The 27,373-nt window shown below is 42.7% G+C and overlaps 1 protein-coding gene across 5 annotated transcripts in view; it reads left to right on the plus strand.

Annotated features, from left to right (window-relative positions):
- Nucleotides 1-27,373, plus strand: part of MAGI1 (membrane associated guanylate kinase, WW and PDZ domain containing 1) — an 82,290-nt gene that overhangs the window by 14,908 nt on the left and 40,009 nt on the right. For all 5 annotated transcript variants that reach the window (XM_014946730.1, XM_014946731.1, XM_014946732.1 and 2 more), the window contains exons 5-9: nt 2,325-2,382; nt 4,732-4,820; nt 5,825-5,917; nt 9,566-9,748; nt 10,820-11,440. In XM_014946730.1, coding sequence (XP_014802216.1) covers nt 2,325-2,382; nt 4,732-4,820; nt 5,825-5,917; nt 9,566-9,748; nt 10,820-11,440 — 1,044 coding nt within the window. The remainder of the gene's footprint in view (nt 1-2,324; nt 2,383-4,731; nt 4,821-5,824; nt 5,918-9,565; nt 9,749-10,819; nt 11,441-27,373) is intronic.

The raw sequence follows: 27,373 nt of genomic DNA on the forward strand, positions 1-27,373 counted from the left end.
AAAGCCACTAAGAAGCAAGACTGTGCAACATGGCTATGGAGAATATTGCATTTTGCTTTAGGGACATTTCAGAGGCTTTCAGAAGTCTGAAATCGCATCTACATAATCAACAAGTAATGTGTTGAAAGCTGCAGTTTTGTGTATTGTTACTTTAGAAAACATAGAAATGTGTTCCTTAAATGGAATGCTGCAGACATAGAAAACTGGGGAGCTTTTGCACAGTACCTTCTTTGAGGCTAGGAAAGTGGTGGTTTTCTAACCTGTGAAAATTTTGAAAAGAAAAGCAAAAATTAAATTAAATTTAATACCAAAACCTTTTGTGAACAGAAGAAAAGCAAAAAAAAAATAAAAAATTAAACTTTAAAAATTAAAAACATTTAATAGTCCAAAATAGACAAAAGATATTTAGCAGGAAAAATTGTGGAAACTCATTTTAAACATTTATTCATTACTTCTCCCTTCCCTCATTCACCTTTTGTTTTTATTCCACCCCCAGCTTGGTCTCTACCATTCTACGTTCACCGTAGAGCAAAGAATTAAATGGCTGCCACAACTTGAGATCTTCCTGATTGCATGCTAGGTCTTAATTTAATTATACTGAAACTCTTTAAGCCAGTCCCACAGTGTTTTCACCATAAGGGACTCCTTTGCAAACCTGAGAGTTCCCTTTGCGAAAAGACTTTCAAGATTGGCCTTTAGCTTTCTACCTTTTTCTCACAACACTTGCATGATGTAAAGGAATATCTGTTCCTGAAGGGTTCATTTCAGATCAATCTGCTGATAAAATTGTGGAGTGTTTTCATGCCCAAAAGTTAGCACTGGCTTGCATTTAATTGCTTATGTCTCAAGGAATCCAAAGATGTTAAACCCAATAAGGATAAAATAATGATAAGAGTGGAAACCCTACCTTGTATCTGCAAGTAAGGGACATGTGGAGCAAAAACCATGAAAATCAATATTGTCTGATCTCCAGCCAATTCTGAACACAAACATAAACTTTGAGAAATTAGTCCATGAGTGTTTGTATAGATTCTGTACATCTCCAGTCTGGAGATATTTCTATCCTTATGGCAACATTGTTGAAGTCTATACATGCAGAACTAGTTAGTTACGCTTATTCTAATTAATGGGTCATTGTTGATTGTATTGGCTCAGCAAATGATGCCACTAATGAAAATAAATCTTTGCATTTGATAATAAACAAACATAGATTATTTGCTATTGATCTTGTGAATTTAGTGATAAATTTTGAGGTATTATTTTGTATTGAGTATTTGAACTTGTGTTTTCTGACAATGTTTTTATTATTATTATTATTTAAATGAATGTGCAGACTCTGTTAGGACACTGGCACAGTCCATAGCATGGTGCAACCTTCTTTTGAGTTGATTCACGGTATTACACAAACACACTACTCTGTCTTGTTAACAGGATGATTGTTTCAATACCCACAGCCAATGGGAACATTGTGTTTGAATGACTGGGACAAGGATCAGGCCTTTAAGTAATACATACAGCTTTAATAACCCTCAGTTGGATGCTGAAGTGATATTATTACATTCGCTAATTATAGTTAAAGTACTATGTGCAGTCTAGAAAATCAACAGGAACAAAAGTGGATACATTTCCAAATGTTAATTTCATCTTTCAGAACTGTTTTTTGTTAATTATGCTAATTAAAAAAGGAAATCTCTGTTACATGTGATTATGGCAATATGTGTTTTTACATTAAGTACTATGCAGTGAAGTACATCTGTGTGTGCCAGCCCCACTTGGGTGGGTTCCATGTGCCGGGCATTTACGTTAAACTCACTTTGTCCTGTTTGAAGATGCGCTTTTGCGTGGGGCTCAGGGCTGAGCAACACGGTGTAAATCCCAAAAAAAGGAGTCTCTGGGAGCGTGCTACAGCTCCTTTCCATAACCTCGCCCATCTTTGTATGCTGGTCTTAAAATGCCTCTGGCTCTTTGCCTGCATCGACTTACACTGCAGTGCTCCATCCAGAGCCACTCATGATAGTGAAACCAGGAGGGTACTTGGGGCACTCCCAGAAAGGGAGTTTATTGATCATTTCTTCCTCTAATGCGAAAAGCAAATCTAAAATTGATTGGAATGGTCATCTTCTCACTGATTTGCTAGCCCAGCACAGGTGGGGCAGGCTATGATGCTGGTACCATGCTATGCCAGCCTTTAAAAGGAGGCTGTGATCATTCTGAAAAGTGTTCAAAATCTGAGGTACTGATGAGTTTTGCACACTGAGCAGGAGCACCTGCCTGTCAGAAAAAACCTGCACTGAAGGCTTCAGTAATGCTTTTTCTATTTCCAGAGTTACCTGCTGGTTGGGAGAAAATTGAGGATCCCGTTTATGGTGTCTACTATGTAGAGTAAGTGCTGCTCTCGGGTTCTGGTGTGGCTGTTGGGTGGAGGAAGGCTCTCCTCCACAGCAGTCTGTGTGCTTTGTTGGTAGCATCTCATACCAAGGAGGAGGAGGAGAAGATCCTGGCCCCTGGGGCCTGCCACAGAGCCCAGAAGAGGGAACCCTGTTCATACCAAGGAGGAGGAGGAGACCCTGGCCCCTGGGGCCTGCCACAGAGCCCAGAAGAGGGAACCCTGCCTCACCATTCCCCATCCTTTGGTGGTCTCTGGCAGCAGCACCCTGGGGTGGGCGCAGGGAAGACAGGAGCACCCCTGGGTCAGGGCGTGCAGGAGCCCCAGCACCTCACGAAATACTTTTATCCAAAGAACATTAACAATTATGCAATTAACTGAGCTCCATCCCCTTCATGTAGTGCTATGATCAAAATATGTGTGTGCAAAGCAAACCATCAATTCGTTTACGAGTCAGAAGACACTCAAAAGGAGGAGAGGACAAGCCTGTGTGACCAAAGAGCCACGACAGAGGTTCTTGCATCAGGCTGTGCTGTTGTGAATAGAATTACAGGTTTACCAGGACTCTCTCCAGAATTAGAACAGCTTCTTCTTTATCTAGATGTCAGATCGCTCCCTTGGGAAACCAGACATCTGAGTTTTGTTTCATCACTGACCCCATAAAATGAATTTTTAATTATGTGTATACTCCTGTCTAGTAGGATGGCTTATGATAGCCCTCAGAATAGACATGGAATACAGCTTCTGTCTGCTTTGGCTCATTTCTGACCCTGCCATCTGTGCCTAGGGAAACAAGGTTAGCAAACTGTGTAATTAAGGCTTGACATTTATTTACCAAAGACATCAAGAATATTTTTCGGCTATTAAATGCCATGCCAAGAGGTTTTTCCAGCATTTTTCCTGTCACTTTATATATACATGCCTGTTAGTTTTCTGGCACTCCTTAGTGATGAAATTAAATAGAAAATAACAGCAATGAGACGTAAATTTATTTTACTTACTATCTATAAGCTGACAAGATGGTTATAATTTGAGCATTCATCTCTGTTCCCTTCAGTTCAGGCACTCTGCTATTGCACAATAGTTTTTATTGAGAAATAACTGTATCATAAAAAAGTTTATATAATTTTGAAGTAGTTATATTTCTCTTTTAACTTTCTGATGATCTCATGAAATTGGAAATCTTTTACAGAACTTATGAATTTGTTTGTATTTGATTAGTTCAATATTTTTCCAGTGATTTAATATTGACCTTTAGCAGAAAAATTGTGAACATAGCTCTCTAGAGTGCTTGTATTGTAAATACTTGAAAAATTGGTTGTTTGCTGTTTCGGGGTTTGGGATGTTGTTTGGGTTTTTTTTGAAAAAGACACATTGGACAAAAGACAAAAAAATATCAAGTTCTTAATGGTAAACTTTGTTTTGGATGGAAAGTTAGGCCTTAAGCTAATACAATTTTCTAAGGTCTGCCTGTTCCTCTGCTGTAGCCAAATCACTGTTGAAAAATTGCTCTTGAATGGTTGATGAGCAGCTCATCTTGGCTGTAGCCATCAGCTGCAGAGTCCCCAGACCTGTCCCCACCGCCCTGGCATCTGTGGCTGGTGTTCATTATTTGGTTTCATAAAATGGTTAATGGAGTGCATTGCTTGTCTGCCATGTTTGAGGCTGGGCTGGGTTTTTTTTTTTTCCCTTTTCCTGAGATTGGTAAGAAACATGAGCTCTAAACATCTCGTATGGGTCAAAAGCTGCCTAATGGCCCTCCAAGGAGGACAGCTGAAATTTCACCAAATGCTGGTTTCCACTGGGAGTATTTTCTGGGGGCTAATTCTGAGTGTATTTTGATCTATTTGGAGCCCAGCTTTTCAGCTCATAGCCTGCACCCCTGCAGATATTTTTAAGACACCCTGTTAATAGTGCACATTGATCAGATAGCTGACAGATGTTACCAGTTCTTGGGTTTTGGGTTGTTTTATTTTTTCACTCCAATGACCCAGGGAGTGACTGCACCTCTGGGATTCTCATTAAAGCAGGGACGACTTGGGCCTGTTTTTTAAAATGAAGTCAGACAGAGCACTTTTTCTGCTTTAATCTCATTTTTCACCAATAGGTCAGTACTTTAATGTATTTGAAGGAATTAGCCATTCCTACTCAGGACATTATATCAATATTAGAATCAGTTTGTTTTCCTAAATATGATTTTTGGCAGAACTAAGTGAGCCTTGCTCCACATACTGTTGGGTTGGTTTGGTATTTTACTCCTTTCCTCAGAGGAGTTTCATGCCTGGCCATCATTCCTGCTTGTCACATAAAGGGTTTCCTAATTTATTGTTCTCTTTCGTCTTCAGCCACATCAACCGGAAGACACAATATGAAAACCCGGTTCTTGAAGCAAAGAGGAAGAAACAGCTTGAGCAACAGCAACAGCCGCCAGAAGGTTGGCACCACCAAGGGTGTGATGGTTGGGGTTTTCGTGAGGGAAGGTGCCCTCCCTCGCCATGGCAGCACCGTGCCAGTGTGTTTGTCCTTCCTTCTGTGGCCTTGGCGTTTAAAGGCAAAATGACACGCACAGGAAAGGTTGCATATGCCCTTCATTTAAGATATAGTGAAGGAGAAAATCTAAACTGTATAACCACTTAAACATAAGAATTTTCACCCCTATTAAAGGGGACAAATATTTTTTTTTAATGTCCTTTGTTTCTGGAAAGTTTCTAGGCTTCCCAGAACCAATTAAAACACACTTTTTAATCTGCTCCATCAAGTTACTCACTGTAGCTGGGGGATAAGGAAGTGGGCGTTTGTGTGTGCACTAGAGAAACCCCTCTTCGTTGAGAGACTTCTTAACTGAAGACCTTTAGATGTTTTCAGGCTCTAACATCTGACTTAATTTCATTATTTTAAAACAGGGTTTGTTTTTTTTTCCCTTTTTTTCTTTCCTTTTTCTTTTTTTTTTTTTTCTTTTTGATTCTTTACATGCAGCCCAACTGCAGTGAGGGGCCTGTGGTTTTGGTTTGTTTTGGTACCTCTGTATCTTTCACGCCAAGTTATTTCACAACAGTTATTATCCAAGAGGAAAATAGTTAGGCTTCCACATTTCTCCTGCAACCCCATTTCCCGCAACATCAGCTCTTCTACTTAGATGCCATGGGGAATAGATTCCATATAAATGTCAAGACGACATAGATGCAAATCAAGTCCCAAAGTCTGAGTGTGAGGTAGGGTGTCCCAGCAGATGGATCAGTTGACCTGGACATAGGGAGTCCTCCTGAACTGGTTTTTGGACATCCCATTCATTATATTCTCTCCTTGACTCTTTCTTTCCTCTCTTGCCATGCTTCTCATGTCTCCTCTGCTTGAACCCCACACTCCCAGTGCATGTACCTGCAGGAGCTCATAGTGCTGTTGTGAAACGAGTAACCTTTCCCTCTCTGCCCTCTCTAGAATGGACAGAGGAGTGTCCATCTCTCCCACCACCCGCTGCTCCAAACCATGTTTCAAACAACCAAGAGGCAGTTCGGGAAGCACCAGTGCAAGGTAACAACCTTGTTAAACCAGTTGTGGAAGTGCAACAAGGGTCTTTTTTTGCCTGAGAACGAAATTCCCTCAGCCACCAGTAAAGGGAGTATCTCCATGACTAGTGTCACACACCAGGACACATGCCTGCTTATCTGAATTCCTATCGATTTTGAGACTAGTTGTTTCAAGAGACCACATTTGTTGCCAAATGCAAGAGGCAAATGAGATCGCCTGCATCAGAAAAAGGATTGTGGCTATTCTCTGTAGTGTTCCAAATCTTTAAAAAGGCATGGTGAAAACACGAGTTACAACATCGGTGGGATTTAGCAGTAGCTGCAGTGGATGCAAGCGCAAGTGGAGGAGCTCAATGAATATGCAAGGATTAGGCTTTTACACCTTCTAAGCTCTACTGAGTTTAGAATGTGGCTCTTATTATAAGATCTAGTGCAGAGATTTTTTTTCTGTTCTCATAGTTCCACATGCCTTCCCAAAAAGCAGCACAAAGTCTCACCGTATCGCACTGTGATTAAGACATGTTTGAGGGCCAAAGCCAATATCACCCCATGTCTGCATTCATGGGCAGATAGAGTTTCAAGTTAAAGTAGTTTAAGAGCCCTGGAAACTGGTCAGCTTATCTGGGAGCTGTGATTTGCTTAGGTTGTTGGCACTCTTTGGCAAGACCTTGGTTTTGGAGAGCTTGGGTGTCTTGGTTGCATTTGTGACATCTGAGCAGCCAGGTTCTGGTATTGCCAGGGATGAGTCTGGCTTGCAACTTCATGGAATAGCCTTTTGTATGCTTTGAATCCAAATGAAAATTTGGAGGCGGGACAGGAGCTGGGGGAACACCAGAAGAGGGAGATCCTCTGCCACTTGGAGAGCTTTGCAGGGATACCAGATCTCTGTGCTGAGTCTGACTTTCTGTAGTAACAGAGGACAAAGAGGCACAAGTGTTTTGGCTACATGTTAGGGGCAAGTTTACATCATGTTTCTGAAAAATCCGAGTTGAAGCTTCTCTGGGAGGCTCTGGATGAGGATGCAATGATAATAGGTCCAAATGATGCGGACCTACTTTGAAGTTGTACATGTGTACAAGTACTTTGGGCTATTACAGCCTTATTTATTAGTGTCAATGGTCTGTGCGGAGCCTACTGCTCACAGATCAGTTGCTTCTCTTAAATAACTAACCAGACAGGACATGAGTCGTTCCTGAATTGGCAGCGTGAGCTGAAACATTGCCAGATCAGGTTGCCAGCAAGGGCAGCGAGTTCCACTTGTACCTGTTGCAGTACGAGTGCTCTCTGGTTACAAGTGGGCTTCACCTTGGGCTACATCTAAATTCCATAGCAAGCGAATGGGATTGGCCCAATCTGCAGGAACCAGAGGCCGGGGAAGGTGAGAGAGGGGGAATCTGCTGGAGCACATCGTCCTGACACAGCTGAGAGCAGCTTGGGGGAGACAAACCCCAGGAGCTGGGAAGTACTCCCATGCTCCATGGGTCAGCCATGGTCTCTGAAGGTGAGCCTGGCAAGGAGCTGCTGTCCCGGGGTGCCTTTCCTGCAGGGAAAATTCTGGGGAGTGCTCTCTGCTGTGGGTGACAGCAGATCAGCCCTTCCAAAACAGAAACGTGGGAAGTTTAACAGTATCCGAAGCCCCCAGCACACTCCTGAGGTGGGTTAGAGCGTATGTTAGAGGAATCTGCACTTGGGGATGGTACCCTGACCACCAGGCAGCTAGGGTGAGGCATCTCATCACAATGTCCCAAAACAGCTGGTCTTCCTTGGGGAGATGTCTGTGGATGCTACCTCTGCCTTTTACACTGCCAGGCTAAAGTGAGGGCTGCCCAAGCGTCCACGCATGGCGATGAGAAGGACCTGTCAGGCAGGGGATGATCTTCCCAGCCTCTCTTAACTCTCCACCTGCTCCCGACTGCCAGCCACAAAATTTTGCAGTAACATTGCAGGAGAGCATTAGTCTGAGCACCACTCTGAGTGACAGCCATGTCCTAGTACCCACTGATGACTCCTCTCTTTCATTCCTTTCTCTTCCTTTCTCAGTGCTGCTCGCTCTTTTCCCACTCCCCATCCGTAGCACTGTTTCTAGCTTCCCTGTCCCCCTGCCCTATGCCCAGGGGCTTCCATCTCTCCCACTGATGTCACTGCTGGTGGGGATGTGGCCACAAGGACACAAGTTCCTCTGGCACTGCTCTCCCAGCTGGGGTTTTGTAGATACACTCAGCTAAAATGCGATCCCCTTCCAAATGCTGTGGTGCTGCTGTCCTGTTACTGCGGGGCTAGTTCACCCTTCTATTTGTAGGCAGATGCCATCAAGCTGTGCTTGTTCTGCTTGTCTTTTGAACCAGAAATCAGCATGGGACCAAGCCCCGCTGCCCGCCGCCTCTCAGGCATGTTTGTTACCAGAGATGTTGGGTTGCACTTTGATAGGGCTTTTTTGCAGCTCGGGGTGTGAGCAGAGCCTCTGCCCACAGTGTGCAGGATTGCCGTGTTCCTGCGCTACCCTTCAAAGGCAGAAGATTGCAAGTCCTCACACTGCCCCCTCATGAATAATCTTCAAATATACTTGGTGGTTTTTTTTTTCCCCCAGTCAAAGGCTTACAAGTCTCAAATCCTCTCAGCCTCCCTCAAGGTCTCCTTTCTAAACAGAGGCCCACGGCAACGCTGCCGAAGTTTTTGAAAGTGCGCCAGCTCTCCTGGCTGCGATACACACTGCTGAGCCTGGAGCTGTCACCAGAGGGCTTAGTGGCACGCTCTTTTCCCCTCTACGCATTAAAAACAATTAAAAGTGCAAAGGTGCTTAGCGTTGGCACTGTGAAGTACAGGAACCGTGATTCCTTTTCCGAGGCTGTGCAACATGCTTTGCAAGGATGCGCTTTTGTCTTCGGAGCACCTTGTTCCCTCTTAACCGTGCTCCCGGAGAGCATTACCAGCCCTCCAGCATGGCTGCTCTTTGATCCCTACTTCACAACGGCAGTGTTTCATCCAGGACGGGCAAGGAGCAGAAAGGAGAGAGAAAAGACTTCAAACAGGGTCTGAAGAACATCAGCGCCCTCCTCTTTTTCACCCGAGGAGGTCACGGGGTGGTAGCGATGGTGGGGGCTGGCAAGGGGGTTATGCTGAAGGGTTACGTAGTGTTTTGCCAAAGCTCAGAAGTTGCTTTTTATTGGTGGGTTGGGAGAAGGCCAAGTGAGGAAAAGCACAGCGATGCTCCTTTCTGCAGAAACACTGGCTGCAGACTTCTTCTGTAGGAGGCGTTTGTGCTGCCCCTGTCCCATCCTTCCTGGGATGGATACAAGCACCTCAGCACAGAGATAAGACACATACATCTAAGCCACCATTGCCAGCTTTAATATATTCCCTTCCTTAAACCAGCATGTTTTCCCCTTTGTAGCCTTGAGGCTTTGGTGTGCACAACCACAGCTAACAAAGCACCAGGTACTAGGGGCTTTGTTCACTCTTTTTCCTGCATGAGTGGATCTGAGGAGACGGGTGGAGAGCAGTGAGGTGAGAGGACACCAGAGTGAAGTTCAGTCCCATCCCCGTGCACCGCTGTGTTTGTCTGGGTACTTGTTAGAGCGGGGAGGGGCAGAGGAAAACCAGATCAAACACTCTTGCCTGCCGTGTTTATAGATTCTCCAAACTTCCTACACAGGAAAACCTTTTTTTACACGAAACCCTTCGGAGTTGAAAGGGAAGTTCATCCACACCAAGCTAAGGAAAAGCAGCAGGGGTTTCGGCTTCACCGTTGTCGGAGGGGATGAGCCGGATGAATTTCTTCAAATCAAAAGTTTGGTGCTTGATGGCCCCGCAGCGCTGGATGGCAAAATGGAAACAGGTACTGATGCTTTAAATCCAAATCACCACCCCCACCACTTTGGTTTGTACTTTTACAGCTCTTTTTATATGCAATTCATAAAGGACTCGTCCCCTTTTTGGGAAAAGGCATTCAGCTTTCCTGACAGTGAGCAGGGAAGGGAGATACATTAAGGAATATGTTCAAAATATTATAGCAGGGCGCTTCACAGGCTGGAATTTCACCTCAGGTGTCAAAATATTCAGCTGGGGCTCTGCCAGTTCCTCCCCACATTGACCTGCAGAGAGGACCCAGCAGTTTTGGGGTCCCCCATCAGGCTGTGGGTTACTGCTCCCTGCTGTGGCAAAGGCTGTGATGTTTTAGGGCTGCATCGTTGTGTGTTGGTGTATCTGCTGTGCCACTCGCTACCCCCAGAGAACGGGCAGAGGACTGGACTAGTTTGCTTTTCCCTGCGTGGAGACACTAAGGGCCAATTTCTTTTGCCAGAGATCAGGGCCAGCATGATGAAATCCTGCTAGGATTCACCTTTGGTCACAACTCCTCACTTGCAGGTGGAACATCACAACATCAAGCATCCCTGTGTTGCAGCCCCAGTGTTAAAAAATGAATGATAACTTAATCAATACCCAGATTTCAGCCGAAGCATATCTGAGACATGACATGTGGCACTGGATTTTGAGCAGTTGGTGTTTGAGAGCCTTCTGTTATAGCTCTCATGTGCTCTCAGTTTTGTTTCTATCATATGTCAGTGTAGCACAGTGTATAACACTGAGAGCTGGGCTTCGAAATAACTGTTAAATGGGCCATATACCATCATTTGAATTTATTATTTTTTTGTATGAGTCAATTCCATTTTCACTTTCAAAATCGTTTATGTGCATAAAGGCTTTATGCAGTGAATCCAGTGTGTACAGATAGTTCTTGCTTGCCCAAGTGACACCACTCCTTTCCCTTGCAAAAGTACTTAAATGCTACTATTTACCTGTAAGTGGTACCTGTGGATGCTGTGGATCACCTCGCAGGCTCTAGTCCTCACCTTCCTGGGGTGCACAAAACATATGTGTTTGGTGTGTCTGTCTGTGTCCTCTGCAGGGGACGTCATAGTCAGTGTGAACGATACCTGTGTGCTGGGGCACACTCACGCTCAAGTTGTGAAAATCTTCCAGTCCATCCCCATCGGTGCCAGCGTGGACCTGGAACTGTGCCGAGGCTACCCCCTGCCCTTCGATCCCGATGATCCCAACACGAGCCTGGTTACATCCGTGGCAATTTTGGACAAAGAGCCGATCATTGTGAACGGGCAGGAAAATTACGACTCCCCGGCCAGCCACAGTAGTAAAACAGGGAAAGTAAATGGCACAAAGGAAGCGAGACCCAGCAGCCCGGCTGAGGTCTCCTCCAACGGACCCCATGGTTACCCCAATGACACGGTCTCTTTGGCGTCTTCGATAGCGACACAACCTGAACTCATAACTGTGCATATAGTGAAAGGGCCTATGGGCTTTGGGTTTACTATAGCAGACAGTCCCGGTGGGGGCGGCCAAAGAGTGAAACAAATCGTGGACAGCCCGCGGTGCCGCGGCCTGAAGGAGGGCGATCTTATAGTGGAAGTCAACAAGAAGAATGTGCAGAGCCTCACTCACAACCAGGTGGTGGATATGCTGATTGAATGTCCTAAGGGAAGTGAAGTCACGTTGCTGGTGCAGCGAGGAGGTGAGTCTTCAAAACTGCTTTAAAACGTTTCTTCTTGAAATTTAAAAAAAAAAAAACACATCATGAAAGACCTGCCCTCCTAAGCTTCTCTGTAGAAATGGTTTCTGTCTTGAGGTGTAGGAACTGCCCCAAGTTGGCAGTTGTCAGGTCACATAGATGGTTACAATTATTTATTGTTTGCTGCTCCACTGGGGGGAATGTACATGTAGTTCCCATGTCACCTGCACTACACTCCTCTTCTAGTACTGCACAAAAGGGTGACATGATTAAACCTTTGCTTATATAACCAACCCTGATTTCGTGCTCATAAAACTTAATTTTAAATAGAACATGGACATTTCTTGAGCTGTTTTGGGAGATGGAAGAGGCTGGTAATGCATTCTGAAATTTGCAGTATTCAAAATCAGATATCCAATGACTTTTCACTGTAGATGGGTTACACCTGGGATACATCTGGGAGTGGGGGAGAGAATTTAAAGTCTTCCAAGTTGTAAGCAGTTGAAATACTACTTCTGGACATGTTCATTTTCTGCACAATGGGAGCTGAGCTCATTTTTGGTTGCGTTGCTGAGAAGCCACCAGCAGGTACAAAAGCCACCCTCCAGTCAGTCTGTCCACAGCCCACATGGATGGTAGGTAACCTGTCTGTGGGGTCAGTCCATCCACAGGAACTCCTTCCCTGCCCAGAGTAAACTTTAAGTAATCTGAGGTAGCACACCCCACCTCACCTAACACACTTTTAGTGGATTAAAGTGGATTAAAGTTACTAAAAGAGTTCGTGTCAAGCTCACAGGGAAAGTCCATGTTGGCTGTTGAGTGCGAAGTCAAGAGCAGAGGGGTCAGCTCTCCCTCTCTCTGCTCCAGCAGTGGGAATCTGAGAGGTGCTCCCTTTCCCATGCAGTGGTTTTTATGGACAGCACGTAGTGGTGCCCAGCACCTCGCTGGGATGAGCCTGCTGCAGGGACGGTTCAGCTGACAAATAGGTGCTGAACGCAGCTCCCAGCCAGCCCTGGGAGGAGTGGTTGATATAAAAGTACTTTTCTGATGCCTTTTCTAAAGTGTTTGGATTGCAGTAAGATAGCAACAAAAGCCAGTCTGTTTTAACGGGGGACAAGCTGCTTTCTGAATCTCCAACCCTAGTTTGCTGTTTCTAAAGACCTATTTCAAGGAATTGAGGACATTGATTCTGCAATTAGTAGCAATTCTGAAGCCTTTCTTATTCTTCTTCCTTTCCAAGTGCTTACTATGTTTTTGTATTTTGATAGTAAATTAAAAAGTAGAGAACAGAATATATTAAGAATTCTCCAATTTTCAAAGTGTGAGTTCCCTAAAGACTTTCAGTACTAGAGAGGTTTAAAAAATGCTCTGTGTTCTCATGATTAATATATGTATTATGGAGAAAATATGGTTGGAAGAAAAATAGCAGCTATTATTAATCCTCCTGGAGAGTGCATATATATCTGGTAACACCATACATTAATTATTTGAATTGTGGCTGACATTTAATAATCCTCCTTATGCCTTGAAGGCATAATGAAAAGATTTGATGAGGTAATAAAAGAATAGTTTTAATAAGATAGTAAATAGTTCCCTGGAAACCTTGCTGAATGTCTCTCTTCTTTTATTTAATCGAGATACTAACCACATGTTGAGCATTTGTTATCACATTCCCAGGTAGATACCTTATCAATCTCCTTGAACTGCTGCCCTCCCTCCTCAAGGCACTGACATTTCCATCTGAGCAGAGAGCACTTGGGGTTCCAAATTTCATGCTCTCGTGGTACGGGACTCAGAAACTCCGATGGCCCTAGATCCACAGTTAATAGTTGAAATGTATTTTTTTTCACATCCAGAAAAAAGCTGGGGCGAAAGGCATTCGGGTTGTGGCACAGAAGCCAAGCAGAATAGGGACAGCAATAGCAGCCCCAGAATCAAACCCAGCCAGGTTTGTTTAAGGCTTGGGAGATGGAGCTGGTGAAAACCCACCCAGCGCTCTGCGCTGCTGCACGTGGGTCCTTTCTCCCGTGACTTTACCTCGTGCTACCCCTGCCAAGCCTTTTATCAAAAGTACCATCCCCAGACAAGGTGCTGCTATTTATTTTAGTCCGATTACAGAAATATGTTCAGCTCCGGTGTGTGATAAGCTCTTGAAGCATTTCTTCTTTAGCTTCGCTGTCAGTTGTCCTTTCCTCCTCCTCCCTCTGGTGTCCAGTGAGGAAAATGCTGGGATGCTGTCAGGCATCCTCGCATTAGCCTAACATTTGCATTCAGTCAGGCTTTGCATCAAGCATCCCTGCAACACTAAGGCTGGTGTTCAGAGCTGTCGAAAGGATTTGTCAGAAGTGATTACTAATCAGGCAGAAAAATATCAGAAAGAGATGTGTAATATACGGGAAAAGCTCTGCCTGCTCCAAGCTACTGGTGCACTCCCAACAACGAGGTTTAATTGTTAAAATGCAAACCCACAGAAGCTGAGAGCAGCCTGTAAAATATTTACTGTAAAGTGTATTCAGCTGAAGCGCCGGCTTGTGGGAGCAGCCGAGTCCTGCCGTTGCCTTTGAGTGAGGAACAGAAGGGTGATTTCAGGAAGGATGAAGCTGAAATGTCCCCTCTGTTTGCTCAACTGCTCATGTGTCATCTGAAAATCATTTGTAGGACTCATACAATCATGAAGGACTCATTGGAAGGACTCATACAGGACTCCCACCTCTAGTGGGAGGTGTCCCTGCCCATGGCAGGGGGGTTGGAACTCGATGATCTTTGAGGTCCCTTCCAACTCTAACCATTCTATGATTCTACAAGATTGAGGTAGGGGGATAGAAACATTAAGAGAGGGACAATGTCAGGTCACTGAGATGTTGCTTTCCAGAGGCCTCATAGAAAACTCATCCATGTTCTGATTTAATTTTTTATTTTCCCCTTCCTCCTCCCCTCTCTAGGCCTTATAATTATATTACTGCTGTTGTTTTCCTACTTCACCTGCACATAGGCATGGATAAAACTCATCGAGCGTATCTCATGGTTTGGACTTCAGCACTTGAGGGGGTCAGGAAGGATGAACTCCGAGCAGAGGTGCAGAGGAGCTAATTGAGCTGTACGTGAGACCGGATGGGAAAAGCTGCTTTTGCTTAGCAAAGTGAATGGACAGAGAGGGCAAAATTATTGTCTCTAATTATTAGGTAGGAGAGACAGGAGGTACTTAAACCAAAGAGAGATCTTGGCTGAAGAACAACTGGATGGTTTTCGGCTGTGAGTAATTTAAACTGTAAATGAGAAGAAAGTGCCAACCCATTAGAGCCTGTAAGTCAGGCTGGAGGAGGGGTAAAGCCTTTGCTGCCTGAAGGTGAAGTCAGTACGTTTGAAGGGGATATGAGATGGTGCCTGCAACAGCCAAGGAGACACTTGGTAACCCAGCAGGGACCATTCAGGGGCTGGGGACCTGAAAGTGAACAGGCACTACTGGTAACAAAATGCAGAATTAAGCATATGGTTTTGTCCCTGCGTGGCACAATGTGATTGCACATTTCAGCTATTTTAAAGAATCATTGTTAATAAGGCCACAAAAGGCACATTTTTATTTTGAATATTTGTAGCTGAAAAGGTTATTTTAACCTAGTACCTACAAAGTACATAAAGTTCTTTTCTCAACAAAAAAAAAAGCAAAGAAGGTAATAATATTTGCCACTTGAAATCCATTTGTCGTTGAATTCTTGTCTATGCACAGTAATCGACTGAAATAAGCAATTCTCAAATACCTCTCTATTCTGCACAGATTCTATTCATAATAAAAGCAACATTTTGTCAGGCTAATTTCCCTGCTTCCCAACTGATTTTTATTCCAGGGAGCTGTGTCTGTGCTGGGAAACAGGTGGGGAGCTGTTTCAGAACAAGTTATTCTGCAAAACTACTGTGCTGTATTTTTGGGGGTCACTAAGATCTAACATTTGTTTCAATTAGAATAATTGTGTGTCATATTGATGTGTTTTGTGACTTACCTCAGATTAGAGAGAATTGTTTTTCTCCTTTTTTTCCCCTTTTTTTAAAGGTCAGTCTTCAGTTCAGGTCATTCAAAAATACTGTGATGTTTGTGTTCAGTTACAAGAATTAAGCTGAGCAGTTTTCATGCAGGTTTGAATGGACAGTTTCCCTTCAAAGCTTTCACAGTTAGGGCTCGCCCGCATCTTTATTTGCTGGAAGGTCGAAAATAGGATAAACTTTGAGCCCGATCTACGTAATCCCCTCGAAGATGCGTTCCCACTTGGCTCCACGTCAAAGTAAAAGCATACAGGTGAAATGTCACTCACATGTCATGTGCAAATCAGTGGCGTTTCTGATAGCTTTCCCTAGTGCCAAATTCCCATTAAACTGGGGAATGGAAATCAGTCTTTTGAGAAAGATATGATATATATGCTGGAGTTTCAAAACTAAATGTGTTTTGTGGGAAGAAGAACCTATGCAACATCTGTCTAAGTGCCCCTCAATGGGCACCTAAGTGCTTACCCCTGTGGAAAAGCAAAATACATGGTAAATTCCCTGTTCATTGTTCAACTGAATGGAAGGTGTTTGTGGGGAGATACCTGTGTGAATAGTCCTGCTCATTTGATCCTTGACTCAGGGGTCTTAAGAAGGTCCTTGGGATACCTATAACTACAACAACGATTTGCAGCAATGGAACGAAATTACAGAGCTCTAAAGTAATAAACCTATTCAGTCTCCTTAGCTAGATGGACCACCCCCTTGCTGTTCCGGTGATGCTCTTGGTGTGTGAGGGTAATTAACCTCCACCTCTTCCCACAGGGGGAGGTAACTCCTCCTCCTTGTGCTGGAAATGCATGCTAGAGTCAACTGCTCTGGACCTGAAGCCTTAAATGGAAAGACATTTTTTTTTCTTGTTTATTTTGTGTCCGTGCCATTGAACCATCATGTAGTAATATAAAAGAGATGTGTGCTTTTCTTGACGCTGCCTGCTGCAGCTTTAGGCTCCCCCCAGCCAGGGTAGAGAAGGTCACAAGATCCTTTAGACACAGCAGGAAAACTTTACAAACAATATATCGTAACAACTTATAATTGCAAGCACATTATACCAGTATGATTGATATCTAGAGTGTTAAAATACAGTGCTCAGGCATAAATAAACAGTGGCATTGAGCATTAAATACCTGAGCTGAGTGAAATCCATTCCCGCTGCTGGATTCAGAGGATGTCTCCTCACTACTCCATCCTTTCCTTTCCACCCCACCAGGGACACCTATCAGTCTGAATCTTACAAGCTAAAATACTGTCTTTGTCTTTGTACTTGTTTATCGAGATCCTTGCCCTGCACGGAAATGAATCTCTTCCTTCCTGTTCTTACCAGAGGTGTTGGTAATGGATCATTTAGTGGTAAGAGCCCAACCAAAAAAGAAGCAGTATCTCAGAGTGTTGGAATTAGAGCTCCTTTTCAGTTGCTATCCCTAATGATGTGAAACCATGGTAATTAGAGCTGCAATCAGCTATTCAGTGCAGACTTGAACTCTTTTGAACGAGCCACTCACTTCTGTTTGCCCTTTAGGCTTGCAATGAAGAGCTAGTTGAAAGTCATGCCACTTAAGCATCTAGTTGCCAGAAAACTTCAAACTTTCTTAGCCACTGCTGAATTAGAGAAAAAGTGAATCCAGACTGCATTTAGGACAAAAATCACAACCTGGGAATCATCTGACCGTTACCACAGAGCCTGATTGCCTGTGCCAAAGCTTCTGGAAAGGGAAGAAAAGTTCACCATTTCCAGCAGTGTTTTCAGTTCCTGGTATGGAGGGAGCAGAGCATTATACTGGGGTCTTTGTCCTGTGCTTGGATCCGTAGAAACTCCTGTGGAAATCTGTCTTGCTGAGCACAGAGCTGCTGGTATGGATCATCTTGCATGCCACCTTTATGGTTGGTTTTCTTACTCTGCTCCCCTGCCCACCACATTGTGGCAGCTTCTTCCCTGACCCCGACACAGGAGCAGATCTAATTCCTTCTCTGCCACGTGGTGTGCTCAATTCACCTCTACGTTTTTTGAAAATCAAATTTCAAGTCACCTCTTACCTTCAGTCAATGAGCAGCAGCTACCAAAGCTCCCAGAACCTCCTGCTCAGGTGTCTCCCATCAAACCTGCTTGTTGAATCTCAGCAATTTACTGTCACTCAGTATAAATTATTTTGAGCTGTACACTGAAAAATACCTGATATTGTAGTGCAAATAAAAGCATCCAGAAATAACAGATGAGGGGATATTTTTGATAGCTCACAGGCACCCCTCATTAGTCAATACTTTTTATTTGAAAAATCAGAATCATGGTATGCTTAAAGAAATACATGTCCATGTGGAATGCCAAGATTTATTTTTCAAGTTCATTACTTTGTAATTCCAGGGTTATTGCTTTGTAATTCCAGAGTTATGGATTTCCTCATTAAATTGGGAATCTCACTGAGCATTTAAAAATCTGTTTTCAATTGTTTCATCTTGCCTGGGAATAAGGCAATCACACCAGTAAAGTTTTTAAGTAGGTCTACAAACTGCATTAAAAATGAAATTTAAATTTTTTAAATGTTTTGCAAAGTTACCTTTCAATTTGCTGAAAATAGGCAATCCTAGTAAAAATACATTGCTGAAACAATCAATACGATTTTAACACAAGCTGCCTCATTTCCCTGAGTTATGTTGCAGGGAAGGAACAGATCTGGGGGAACCATTGTTTGGGAGTAGTTGCATCTTTTTTTCCAAACCCACCAAGTCAGTCTTCCTTATTTTCTTCTCTTTGTTAAGTGGAATTATATTTCAACAATGCCAAAAAAAGCTGAGGAGACTTTAAAGCAAGTTTAAAGAAAGTTTCATGTCACATTTACCATTCTCTTACAGCCTTATTCTGATTAGGGACTAGTGTATCAAGGAGCAGACAGAAAAGTCAGTTGAAGTCAGGAAAAGATGAAATAAAGGGAATCTTACACATTTTGATATTTTTAATAAGAAGCCTGAAGTTCATACCCCTTATTAGAATTGCTTATGTGCATGTATTTCAATCCCCCGTGCAAGTTAATTTTCCTCTAAACAGCTCCGGAGTCTTAGATACGCCTTTTTGGGGCAAGGCTGTGTATTGTTATGCAGCACCATACACTGATCACTGGTAATTGGTTTTGTAAAGCAAGCTAGCAGGAACTTGTTTTCTCTTTGTGATAAAAATAAGCCGAACTTAACATTTAAAATCAGGTCGTCTTATAAATAATGTAATATTTCGGGATTACGCAGTGTTTTTCTCCTTCAAAGTGCTTTACAGGTGTTAATCTTGGTGACGTTAGCCGTTTGCTTTTGATGGTCTGAATTTGCAAGGCTTGGAATAACTGCTTCCCAAAAACGTGAAGGGGGAAATTTTTGTGCTGCTGAAGTTCATGGCAAGGCTCCCATTAGACTCCAGGAGGCAGCAGGGTTTCACCAAGGTTTTGGATGCCTACAAATGCCTGCAACCTCAAAGAGTAATTGTCGGCAGCCTGTTCAGACACCAAATAGTTTGATGTGCGTTACTAATGTTCATACAAATAGTGCATTTGCAGCAACTAATTAATTAGCATTACCAGGTTGTGCTGGAGTTTCTCAATGCAAGGCATCCAGTGAAAATATTAAGTGAGAAATTTAAGTATCAACCTCAAAAAGCTCAAGCGCTTAAAAATCCTCCATTAAACTCCCAGAATTCCAGATAGAAAGAATTCTGATGTGGTATTTTTATATCTTTTTATTTCAAGCCTCTAGTATTCATATTCAATTGCCTTTTCTAAACCCTGGGAGGCTAAGAAACTCCAAACAAAGCACATTGTCATACTCCAAAACCAACAGCTTTATGATATTGGAGCTCTGATGTTAAAGGGGAATCGGCATCGCTTGTATGTGGACATTTTAATTGCCTGCAGAATTTCCAGCTCTTGCTGGTGTGATGCATGCAAAGTGCTGACACTAATCTGTTCGTCACTGGAAGCACAAGTGTTTTCCCCTCAGCTACCCTTCATTAACTCCATTTGCACTGATTCTCTTCTAAAAATGAGTAAGCAAATGGAGAGATGCCTGTGAAATCTGCTTTTTGGGTCAGCATTAGTTTTACATCCATTGCCCTGCATTTTTGTGGCAGTATGGCCTATCTATGCTATAGCTTGTGTCCCCCAGATATATGTGTCATCTGGGCTCCAGAGTCACTTGGAAGGGTACAATAGGATAGAACAGTTGCTGATTCATTGCTTCGCATTTTGTTACATATTTTACCTTAATTTTAGGAGCTGAGATACCGTCCTAAAGTCTTGAGCTATTTCACGAGGCGTGCTTTAAGGCCAGGAGGAAACCTGTACTTCCATTATTAAGGTGAACAATTAACATATCTGAAGTAACGACATAATTTCAGCTTTGTGTAATCTTGCTTCCTGACAGCACAATAGTGGTGGTGTGCACGTTATGCGCGTGGCTGCCTTTCTGTGGCAGGGAATCTAGATCTGCTTTACAGTCAGTAAGAAAACCAAAGCATTTGCTGAATGCAGGACGAAAAAAATGCCTGAAATCTTCCCATCAGGATGTTTTATTGCATGAACCACCTTATCTTGCAGAAAGCAGTAGGCTCTTAGATGAGAACAAAACAAGAGCTTGCTTAGCAAATGAAAGATGAGAGCTCTGAAATTCTTCCTAAAGGTTTTTTTTCCTCCCTAACTTGAGTTTTTGAAAGTTGGCTTCTTTTTTTTTTTTTCCCCTTATGTTTTGATTTAGTTTTGGTATTAAATGCTGAAGTGGTATAAGTGGAGCAACTCAAACCCACACAGTGTTGTTTTATATCAAATGTGATGTGATGTAACACAAGGTGGCACAGCAGAACCTAATACTATGCATTAGATAAGGCAGATTTAGCTGGAGATGTGCCTCCCACATCTTCATCGGGATTTGCACAGCAGGAAATGGAGCAGACTTGGAGCTGTGCAGCAAGAGGGGGGGCTATTCCACCCAGTTTTTCCTCCGACCCTTACATACCGCCTGCGTGGCGTTTTGCTGTGCGTGTGCTCGTAAATAACGAGTTTTTTATCAGCCACGTTGCAGGTAGGCGCAGTGGCTGCTGCCCTGATTTGGCATTATAATAACCAGTCATAACAGATTTAATGAGGTATCAGAAATCCAATAAAGGTCTTTGTTTAGTGCTGTAATTAAATACATTTGGAGAGTCGTTAAAAGCAATCGCAGGTGGGCAAAACTGAGGGAGAAGGATGGCTTTGTAATGGACGAGTCAATGGTTTTATTCTGAGGCAGATTGGTTTTAAATACATATCCTCATGTCTCCAAGTCTCTATTCTGAATTGGGATTTTGTGTTTATACATTTTTAGATTTATTTTTCTCATGGTCATGTGGACTTATTTTTGTGATGATGATGGTAATTAAGACTTTAAGACCCTCCTAAAGCAGTGTCTTTTATGCCAAGAGGCCTGCAATGGACCATGAGCTGGACTTCAGAAGCTGGTGGGGCTTGTAGACCAGACCAGATAGATTTGGTAGAGGAGGCTGAGCATCAGGGAGGTGGCACATCTGGCTGGGGATGCTGGGGCAGGTCAGGACCCTGTGGCTGGGGGCACATGATGGTGTAATGTTGGTAGGGATGTGGCAGGTGAATATCAGTCCCCAGGAGGTTTGACTCCATCCTTATCATAGAGGTCTAATTTCTGAGATTTACAGTCACGTACGTCTAAGTATATTGAGTTACTGATTTATTTTTATAGAAAATAAAATAAAGTCATGTTTTGTGAAAACATCTGCAAATCCATTGTTCTCTCATAAAGATTTTCTGCCTTAGCCTGCCATGTGTGCATGTGCACACCCCAGGGCTGAAACTGGCTAAGCATTCTATAAATATTAGCTTATTATTAAGGGATGTTGCTTATTAATAGCAACATCAAACTAATGCCAGGAGGGCCCTATTTGTAGGCATCCCCTTTGTGCAGGCTGCTCTCCAAATATGAAATACGAGGATCTGCCATAAGCCACAGAGGTTTGAGTGTGTGGATTTACACCTTGTATCAGTGCTGTGATAAGTCTGAAGACAAACACCCTCACTGAGCAGGATAAATACAGATGTGACAATAACAAAATACGCTGTCTCCTCTACCAGTGCCCTCCGTGCTGAGCTTGGAGTGGCACATGAGGTTGGCTTTGAGGTGCTGCTGCCCTTGGGTACCCACACGGCCATGCCACAGGACAGCCAACTGGGGAGAAGGGCTTTGGGACTGGGACTGGATATCTTCAAAATTACAGCATTCCCAAAAAATTGTGAGGAGTGCTCTAGAAACAACAGTTCAGAAGTCATAGATTTTTGTGGGTTTGTGGAAGAGTGTAGGTACCTTCATGCACATCCACACATGTATGCTTATGTATATGAAAAAAAATATGTAATACACATGTACACACATACATAAATATGCAAAAAGAACATGGGCAGTTTCTAATTAATTTCTAGTTCTGGTGTTTACCTTCTCAAATTTGTGTGGTTTCAGAAATTTAATGTCTATGTACATATTTGTTTAAATATTAACAGCGATTTTCATCTAAGCATATGACTCCAACAGCTCAAGCTTTAGGAAAAACTCTTCATTTAATGAGTTTCAAAATAAAAAAGACACGAACTACTGACATGCTTTCAGTCATCGGTTAGATGGGTGACTGTCACACTAATTCTCAATCTCTTTATTATCTTACTGTCTTGGCATTACTGTATGTATCTTACTACATAGTTAAATTTATATTTTTTTACTAATTAAGTAGTATTTTATTAGCATACATCTTTATAATTTCTGAAATCTATTCTGGTTTGAGATGTTGAAAACATGACTGAGACTTCAATTATGAGGAATTGTTTAACATTCTGACCAAGAATGAGTAATTGAGACTAATACAATTTAACATCTTTAGAGCATCTAGAACTGAAATTCTTGTTAATGACAATAATCTAGTATGGCTCATTATGTTTTTTGCTAGTGCCAGTGGGTTAATAATGTCTGAGATGGTCTCTTGACAACATCACTTTCTTAACATTAGCATTGGACATTAGCATTAGAAACGTGGCGTTTTTAATTGTATTTACTAGTTACCAAACTTGATTTATGGCGGGGCTATATTTCTGCAGTGTAAATTATTCTCTCACTTAAAACTTGGATTGCATTGGTAATTTTTGTGCTAGTGCGGTGACACTCGTTGTGCAAACCACAACGACGAGCAGAAAGGTTGGGCAGGGACAAGGTAGGGGTTTTCTTCTTCATGATGCCCTTTATGCCCGCGTGCAGGATTGCCTCTCTGGCTGCAAATTATTGTTTTCTTGTTCTGTCTCCAGTCTGGAAAAGATCAAGCTCCATCTGTTTTTTTTAGATAGTATTTGTCGTTTATTAAAAATTCTTTCACAATGGATTATCCAGAATCAAGGGGATTGCTTTGTCACCACCAACCTCCCGTCCCCTGGCAGCACTAATGGCCATTAGCATTAATTATTTAGAGTTCCTTGTTTTGCGCGTGGAAAGCAGTGATCAATGGGCAATGCCAGGTATGTGGTTGTGTACCCTCTGACTCCAGTACCCCTCAGCTTTCGAAGTGTCTGTTTTATTTGATACAGCCTTTGGTTTTTATTCACCACGGTCTAAGCAGCACTATTTAGAAAGCTTGTTAATTTTTTTTTTTTCCAGGCTGGAACATTTTCTCTGTAAATGTTAACCTTGTGACACACTCTGAAATGGTTCTTTTCCTGTGTTTTTATTCATCTCCTGCTAATTTTCAGCTCTTGTGCATTTTGGGCTGCAGATCATGTAATGGCAAAACCAAATGGGTGATCTCTTCACCTAGGCTCGCCTATGGCTTTATTTGCAGTTGGATATGGATGATCTGCAGGGTGTCCTGAGTGGAAGTGTTAAGCAATCATGAGAAGTAAAGATCTGGACACATTTGCTCTTTCCTTTCATGTGCAAAAACACCCCGAAACTGAAAAATGTTGCAGGAGCCACAGATCCTGTAAGCAATAAATAAGATTATAGGTCTGGCTCTTAGAAATTTCAAGTCTCTTTGTACCAGGGATGGATTGTGCAAGCTGGTACTAAATTGTTCCCACTTCAGCTGAAATCCCATTGAAATTTAGACTTCTCTTTTTTTGTTTGTTTGGTTTTTTGTGGTGGAGAGTGAAGTATTCATGCCAACTGGCCTTCACATAACCCAGCTGTTCAGTTGGGTTGACTGGATGACTCTGTGGTGCCTAGAGATATGTCTTCCTTAAGACTCAACTTCTGATAATTTTGATCTGCTGTCTCTAAAACACAGGGCTGTGGAACAGGGCATGATGTGTCTGATGTCCATCTTGGTAATTTTTGAACATTTGTGGCTTTCTGAGCTCACACCAGAGTCAGGTCCAGGCCATGGTATGGGTTTGCAGTCCCAGGCTGCATTCTGTATGTGCTCCACAAAACAGATTTTTCCGTGTGTCATGGTGTTCCCGTGATACTTTGGTTGCATACAGACAAAAGATTTGAGGAAATGTTCCTGTGGAAATTGAGGACCACTGCATGTTAGAAACAGCAACGCTTGGGGTCATGGTTTTGTCCCATGGGTTATTCCATGAATTTGGCACTGGTAGGATTAGGGAATTTACAGCTTCCCAGCTCCAGAAGTTTTACCACACAAGATGCAAAATTAACACATGCCAAATGATGGAAAGTAACTTGGATTGTGGCCTCACTTCATGGACCGCATCCCTCACAACATAATGCGATGTCACACACAGAAATACTGCTCCTGATGGGTAATGGCGGTAAGAGTGCTGAAGTCATGGTACAAAACTTGCTTAATGATTTGCATTTTTTCCCCAATGTTACAAAACGTAGTTGAGCAGATGGATGCAGCCAGCTGTACATAGAGCTTTAGGGAGTACTGGGGAGAAAAGAGAGAGGTTTTTGTTAAGATAAATGTAATAATCTCCGTGATAATTAGTTTAATTTAGATCCCTGCATCTGACTCGGTTTTGACTAACCTTGTATGAAGCCTTTCTTGCCTTGCTGACGAGCCTGTGAATTTAGTTTGATTACAATCCCTTTTTTTGTGCTTGCGGATTGCTCACTGATCACTGATATTTTTCATTAAGCAGTTGCTTTATTACATTGTTATTTAGAGGGGAGTAATTTGTGTTTTCTAATTAATTTAATTCCAGGCACATTTAGTAAGTAGCTACAATGAGCCCATTCAAGGGGTTTTAGGTCATATTGACATTGTTTACCAGATGTGCTCGTTTGTTTTAAAACACTCTTAACTCTGTGATGACCACAGCCCGGTTTGGTTGCATGATGCTGTTCCCAATCTGCACCTCCAAAAACCCCCCAAAATTAGAAGATGCATTTCAAGTACCAGTGAGAGATGTCCATAGGCATTAAATCACAGAGGAGCTGCATCGCAAAGAGTGTCAATATAAACTACTACTATTCTGTTGTTGGATTTGAGCCTTTTGGCTCCTCTTAGCCAAGGGTGTGAATGGCACTACTCTGAGCCCTAAAAAATGGGACAACACCGAAGAGATGCACACTGCCTGTTAAGTCCATACTTGGCCCATTTACGTCTGAAAAATTTGGTGGGGCTTCAGGGGAGAGTGGGGCAGCTGGGAGGATGAGCATATTGGGCAAGACATGGCATGAGAGGTGGCCTGGGCAGCGATGGGACACAGTTAATACAACCAATATGTGAATGTTATAATTCATAGTTGTCACCATCCCAAACTCCAAACTCATAGGCATGGGCAGTTGTTTATGCCAGAAGCTTTTCGAGAAAGCTCAGCATTTTCTTGCTAGGGATGCTTCCAGGATTTGAGGGTTATTCAAGCGCTTCGTGTTCATCGCTGTTAAATGCTGCATCCATTCCATCATCTGAGCATGAAAACTACATATTATACCTATCATTTGCTCATTTGGCCTGCTGCGTCAAGAACTGGGGTTTTAAAATGAGACCGTAATCAGATGAATAAATAACTTTTTTACAGGAAAATGTAGAGGCAGGTTATTCCCCTGACTATAAGCTTGCCCCATGAAAAACTACCAACATTTATTAACGTGTTCTGCAGTCACTTATTTTGGTAAAAAGTCAATTACTGCTTGTTCTGCAGTGAAGTCTGGCACAGAGCAGTGACAATATAAGATTCATCGGCCTCTGAAGGACCCAACAAACAATGGCCTTGTATGTGTTTTCTATTATTTCTCGACCATTTTCTATCTCTTTTGGATTGGAACAGCCAAAATTAATGACGAGCTTTGAAGGAAAGGTTTGTTCAGTAGTTCATACTTAGCAAATTTTAACATTTAATGTTTGGGATGCAATAAAGTGAATTCTGCTACAATTTAAACAACAGCCCAGCTGCATCTCAGCTTTAGTTTTTTGTGGGGAGCATTTAAATTGTGTTAATACCTTTTCTGGCTCATGTTGGTCTGTTAAGGGTGCGTGCGTGCACGGGGATGTGTTCTACCTATTGATTTAATAGGAAAGAGCATCTCTTGGAAAGGGAGAGTAAACGTGTGTGCATGCATGTGGAAGGGGAGAGGGAGAGGGGGAGAATCTCTATCTGTGTGTTTATCTCTGTGATAAATGATGCCTGTTAAAAATGTGACTTGCCATGAACATTATTAGTGCTTTTCTCTTTAAGTGTATTGTACAAACACGGTCACCGTCAGCAGAAAAGAAGCTGCGGTCTTGATTGTTTAGTTCAAACAGTTTTGATGTTTCATTTTCCCTCGATCAATCAGTGCCTGGAGGGGTATCAGCTATTGACTGGGAATGCATCAGAGTGACGTGCAGAGCACAGATATTCCTCAAAAGCTGAAAATATTCCATTTAAAATACTCATTACAGTTTGCATCCCAGTCTGTGAACAGGCGGTGAAGTGAGCTCTGTTTATCATTTTTAATTGTGAAACCTTCCCTATTCGGAACTAACATCTCCCAAATTACCTTAAAATGAGCTTCTTCCTAGACAGATTTGTAATTCACTTGCATCACTTATTTTATTCTCTCCGTAAAAGTTAGACGAGGGCATGGGTTTTAGCACAAAAAAAATGCATAAAGTAGAAAACATAATGTGGCATAAATGCCACATAAATCACATCCTAAAGACAAAAGCAGATTTCAAACATCTGAATTACTGAGCACTTAATGTGGAGTGTAATCTGTGTTTTGGCTTATGTTTGTTCTCTGGAGTGTCACACAGAGGAAGATCTGGGGAGTTCCCTCTCCTCCAACAGCAGAGGAAAATTAAGGTGATTTGCAGAATGCCCAGGAAAGAGCTTTTCCTGCATTGTAGGTAAATTCCCCAGACAAGTGTCTCCTTTGCTGCTGGGAACCGGGCTATATGCAGAAGTAGTCGGTAGAAATCCCACTTGAGGTCTCTTTCTCATCACAGAGCAAGTAAGACGCTGCTCCAAAATGCAAAACTGTCCTTGAAAAAACCTTCTCTGGTGCCCTCCCAGTTGTTTCTTCCTTTGCATCAACTGCAACCTGTGTAAGCCCCCCTTCTCCAAGCTCCCCGGCGTCCCCCACAAGGGTCAGGACATTTGCAGTGCTGTTTTCAAGCCTCAGCTCTCTGAAATTATAACTATCAGATAAAATCTCTGCCTTTCAAAGATTAGGATGGACAGGAAGGAAAATGAGTGTTTTCTCAGTGGCATTCACGTTTTTAGGGATAAAAGCTTACTCCTCCACATGCTTTTGTTTCCCTTTGCCCAGCTCAAGCCGATGCACAATTTCCTTTCAAAAATCAATTTCTAGTGAAATACTTTTTTCTTTTTTTTTTCTTTAAAAATCAACCTGTTTCCCCTGCGCCGCCGCGATTGGTCTGATAAAATCGCCGAGGCGATCGCCTGGAAAGGGAAATAGCCCCGGCTTAATTGTAAG

Source organism: Calidris pugnax, unplaced genomic scaffold, assembly GCF_001431845.1.
Source record: "Calidris pugnax isolate Ruff unplaced genomic scaffold, ASM143184v1 scaffold81, whole genome shotgun sequence".
NCBI classification, from domain to species: domain Eukaryota; kingdom Metazoa; phylum Chordata; class Aves; order Charadriiformes; family Scolopacidae; genus Calidris; species Calidris pugnax.